This window comes from Trifolium pratense, linkage group LG5, assembly GCF_020283565.1.
Source record: "Trifolium pratense cultivar HEN17-A07 linkage group LG5, ARS_RC_1.1, whole genome shotgun sequence".
NCBI lineage: Eukaryota > Viridiplantae > Streptophyta > Magnoliopsida > Fabales > Fabaceae > Trifolium > Trifolium pratense.
Genome location: NC_060063.1, coordinates 19,069,143 through 19,074,165, shown reverse-complemented (window position 1 = coordinate 19,074,165; position 5,023 = coordinate 19,069,143). Strand labels below are relative to the sequence as shown.

Here is a 5,023-nt window from a genome sequence, read left to right as displayed (position 1 = left end):
CAGGATGACCTGGCAAGAATCATGGGAGTCAAACATGTTTTAGGTACCGGTAATTATTTGGGGCTTCCCTCCATGATAGGCCGGAAAAAGAGAGATATTTTTTCTTATATCAAAGATAGAGTCTGGAAGCGGATTAATTCTTGGAGAGGGAGAGCTTTGTCTAAAGCAGGTAAAGAAGTGATGATCAAATCCGTGTTACAAGCAATTCCGTCGTATGTGATGAGTGTCTACCTTCTACCGGAGTCAACAATCAGAGACATTGAAAGAATGATGAACTCATTTTGGTGGGGAGGAGGGGCGAACAACAAGGGTATACGTTGGCTAGCTTGGGATCGAATGACCTATTCAAAAGCTCTAGGAGGTATGGGATTTAGAGACTTGCATTCGTTTAACTTGTCCATGATAGCAAAGCAGGGGTGGAATATTATGACAAAGCCACAGACACTAGTAGCTAGACTATACAAAGCGAGGTATTTTCCAAACTGCTCTCTCTTTGATTCTAAAATTGGTCATAATCCAAGTTTTGCTTGGCGTGGTATTTGGAGAGCCCGGCAGATTTTGATGAATGGTTGTAGGTGGATAGTTGGAGATGGTACTAGCATAAAAGTCATGACAGATCCTTGGCTGAGAGGTGAAGAAGGGGCATGGATTTCTTCTCCACAAATTCAAGAGGTGCATAACATTACTGTCAATGAACTTATGTTACCAAATGTGAAGATGTGGGATAAACACAAAATTGAATCCCTGTTCTCCTTGGATGCTGCTAAATGCATTCTTAATGTTCCACTTTTTGATACGGTTGCAGAAGATAAATTGATATGGATGGATAGTGTTTATGGCCAATATAGTGTTAAAAGTGGATATCATTTGATGCTAAACATTACAGGAAAGATGGGAGCCTTGAGCCAACATGAGGATTGGAGTTGTCTTTGGAAAATTCATGCACCACCTAAAACCAAACACCTTCTCTGGCGTATTTGCAAAGACTGCCTTCCAACACGTACTCGGCTTCAAGAAAAGCGTGTTAATTGTCCATTAATATGCCCACTTTGTGATCGGGATAACGAAGATGACTTGCATTTTCTGTTCCACTGTAATTACAGTATACAAGCACGGCAAGCTGCCGGTTTGGAGCAGGTTATTGCAGCACGACTACAACATCTAGGGTCAGCCACGGAAATTATAAAGTCCATATGCAAGAATGAGGATAGCGACATAGTAGGGAGGTTTGCTATGCTAATTTGGACTATGTGGAATAATAGAAATAATAGTGTTTGGAATGATTCAAAAGAGAATGGCAGAAGCTTGGGTATTAAAACTTTGCATCTTTGGAATGAGTGGAATTCTGTTCAGCAATACCAGCAAAACGGGAGAGCTGCTATGCAGCTGCAGCAGGCTTTAACTTGGCAGAAACCGGATATCGGATGGCTTAAATGTAATGTGGATGCCGGTTTTCATCATGATCAGACCAAAACCACTGCAGGGTGGGTCTTGCGCAACCATTCAGGGCACTTTGTGGCGGCAGGAACTCAGAGGAAGGAAGGTAATTGTGCTATAATTGAAGGGGAATCACTCGCGCTTCTTGCAGCTATGAGAGAAGTGCAACAAAGAGGCTTCACACATGTTATTTTCGAATCGGATTCTAAGAATGTGGTGGATGCAATTCACAGCTTACGCGTCGGTTCCTCGGAGTTTAGTTCAATTATTTGTAATGTTAAAAATGTACTATTGATGAATCCAAACTTTGTGGTAAAGTTTATTAAGCGACAAGCGAACATGGCTGCCCATACGCTTGCGAAAGCGGCCATTTCGTGGCCTTGTCACTATAGTCTTGAGATGTTACCTCCTTGTATTACTTCTATTTTGAATAATGAAATGGTATAAGTTGTTGTTTGTCAAAAAAAAAAAAAAAAAAAAAAAATGCAAATTCATAAAAAGTTCTAGATATCCATCACTTCAGCTGCTGCATAAACAACAATTTTCACTCATCATCGTCCTCATCATCATCACCAACAGCAGCATTAAGAGCTGTCAAGCGTGCAATCAACTTGGATTTCCTCTCCTCGTAGGTAAGCTTCTTCAGATTAAACCTAGACAAAATAAAAAAATAATAATTAAGGAATCTCCACTTGGAGCATGCAATGTTAAGGTGAAGTTACCAAGTCAAATCTAGGAGGATAAACGGTTAAAAAATAACAATATCATTTTTCGAAGAATCTAAACGTCTATGAACTTAATTCTTCAACCTCACATTCCAGTTTGAATAAAAATGAGAAAAAAAATTCAAGACACCATGAAAAAGGACAATCAATTTTGGGGAAACTCCTCTGTATGCCAGTGCTCATTTTCCATTTATCGCCTACACCACTCCACTTAAAATCTTCTAAACATTTCAAGAGAATTACTTCAACATTGCTGAATTTTTCTAGAAACAAGATACATATAGATGAGAGTTACCTCTTGTGCTCCTTTGGAGGCTGCTTCTCTGATTTCTTAATGGAAGGATCTGCACGAATGTTAGAATGAACCTTCTTGTACAGCTCCTCAAGACCATCAGCCTCAATTCCTTTCTTAATATACTCGCTAAAGTGGGTCTGGTATTTCTCTGGTTCATCTTCAATCAAAGTCTGCATAAAAAACAAATGTTAAACACAAATATTAAAACTGTGTGCGTTGCACACAAACAACACAAATGAATAAATGAAATATGTATTCATGCCTTCATGTAAGCAGCAACATGTCCACCAAAGATATATTTGCGGTGAACCTCAGCATCAAGCTCTTTCTTTTCCTTGTCAAAACCAGCAAACCGTTTGTCACTGTGGGGAATATCCAAACCCCCGTCCAGTGCTCCCTGCAAACCATCACAATTATTCAATTCAACTATAACAAAAATAATAAAATATCAATAACTATATGTATTACAATATAATGTTTTAATTACCTTCAGGGCACCAAAGACACGGTTTCCAGTTGTGGTCTTGACAAGACCAACATCGAGGAGAGCACGGAATGGCCTCCTGGAGTCAGCAGGCTCCACTGAATAATCCTCTCCACTAGCCTGTTAAAAAGGATAGAACTAATTAGTTTACAATTAACAATATCAATATATGAAAGAGATAATAAGACAATCATAAGTACCTCAACATTCCCCTCATACTCCTCGTCCATCTCAAGTGTCTTGAGAACTCGACGGGCCAAGAGGAGTCCAGTGCAGTAAGCTGTCGACATTTTAACATACATTCAACCACAATACAACGAGTGTAAAAGATAAACACAATTTGAAGAAAAAGGAGATATATTTCTGATAAACAAAATACCTGCAGCATAATTTGTAAGGCCTACTTCAAGACCAAAGTGTGGCAGCTCATGAGCATATGCAGCAGCAAGAACAATATCACCAGCAATGCTAGCAGATACTATTTGTGCAATAATATCTTTGTTGGTCTAATAACGAGTTAAAGTTTACAATCATAGAAGAACACAGATAACCAAAACACTGAATTATTTACACGCCATCTATAATTAAGTGACAAGAAAAATTAATAACATGCTATCAAAAAATTGATTAGGTGAGTTAGAAACACACCAATAACAAAAATGACTATCAATTGTTGACATGCTATCTATAATTATGTGACACGAAAAATTAATAACATGCTATCAAAAATGTTACTCCTATAACAATAGAAATACACCTATAACAAAAATAACTATGGATTATTCACATGCTATCTATGATTGTGTGCTAATGTGAATCTGTGATATGGGAAGAGGAACTTATGAGTTCGATGGATCGAGGGTTGTTGATTCAACCCCCAATTCTCCCACACACTAACATTTCTAACAATTAATTAAAAATATTCTCTATTAACAATTAATAAAAACGCCAAATTCATTCTAAGAAATTATTAAACATTTCTAACAATTAATCACCGAATAATATTATTATTATGAAACAAAGAAAAACAAAATCAGCATGGCAACCTAAATATTAGTGCATCAATAAAAATTATAACTATCTAGCAGTAGGATACGAATCGAACAACAAATCGATACTTCGGGGTGTTGTACTTGTTCTTATCTTGATTAATCAACCGAATCCTAGCACGGTAATCAGTCTTACCCTCTGCAGATTTATCATCAAATAACTAATCAGCATATATTTTTATTATTATAAATAAATAAACCAATCAGCATATAAAAATGAATTCATGCTCAAACAAATATCAATACCTCTTCTTCTCTTGAACTTGACTTGGTACCTCTTGAAGTAAGCCTTAGATTTCTGAGCCTTAACGTAAACCTAGGTTAAAATAGACACACAAAAAATGCAATTAATCATAGTTGAAAATTTACTGCAGAATGAATGAATGATTAACAAAAAACGAAGAAACAGATAATATAGATCGATGAAATTAAGATTATGATGGAAACGAAATGAAGGTGGCAAATGGTGAGAGAGAAGGCGAACCATTGTTGAGGAAGGCGGATCTCTTTCTGCGAGCGAGCGAGAGTGATGAAAGAGTGAGAGCTAGGGTTAAGAAAGGTTTAGGTTTATATGGATTGATTTTGGTGGGTCGGGTCAAAAATGTAAATGGGTTTTGGGTTTATTATTACATGTTTTTGAGATATTGGGCTTTGGTTGGATATTAGAATTAAAACTTCTTATTTTTTACAAAGACAATAATAAATTAAGATGTTTTCTCTCCCCACCCCCCGTGATTCTTTTATACCCCCTGAATTTCTAATTTTATCCTTGCAAAAAACTTCGGTTTATAGAAACCGAAGTTTTTTTTTCCTTGAAAACCGAAATTTACTCTGAATTTGTACTAGAAAAAATTCAGTTTCTGCGAACCGAAGTTTTTTGCAAGGGCAAAATCGGAATATTGGGGGGTATAAAAGAATCACGGGGGTGGGGAGAGAAAACATCATAAATTAAAAATAATTTTATTTTTTATAGAATTAATTTTTTTTATGATATTAAATTTTAGAGTATGGTGTAGTGTCCAGTCCAAGGGAA

The 5,023-nt window shown here is 36.7% G+C and overlaps 1 protein-coding gene across 1 annotated transcript; it reads right to left on the bottom strand.

Moving 5' to 3' along the window:
* Positions 1-1,732: 1,732 nt before the first annotated feature.
* LOC123883698 (60S ribosomal protein L5-2-like) lies at positions 1,733-4,613 on the bottom strand. The gene is made up of 9 exons (XM_045932603.1): positions 4,475-4,613; positions 4,237-4,306; positions 4,038-4,129; positions 3,321-3,447; positions 3,142-3,221; positions 2,945-3,061; positions 2,720-2,854; positions 2,458-2,627; positions 1,733-2,090 (listed from the first exon to the last, which is right to left on the bottom strand). Exons 1-9 carry the CDS (start codon positions 4,475-4,477, stop codon positions 1,982-1,984), a joined length of 903 nt encoding a protein of 300 aa, XP_045788559.1. The 5' UTR covers positions 4,478-4,613; the 3' UTR covers positions 1,733-1,981.
* Positions 4,614-5,023: the final 410 nt, after the last annotated feature.

Bases quoted from the DNA above. Each gene is read 5' to 3' on its own strand.
- LOC123883698 (XM_045932603.1), bottom strand. The intron at 4,130-4,236 runs GTATTGATATTT...ATAAATCTGCAG, and splicing joins CAAGTTCAAGAGAAGAAGAG to AGGGTAAGACTGATTACCGT. The intron at 3,222-3,320 runs GTATTTTGTTTA...AAATGTCGACAG, and splicing joins CCTTACAAATTATGCTGCAG to CTTACTGCACTGGACTCCTC.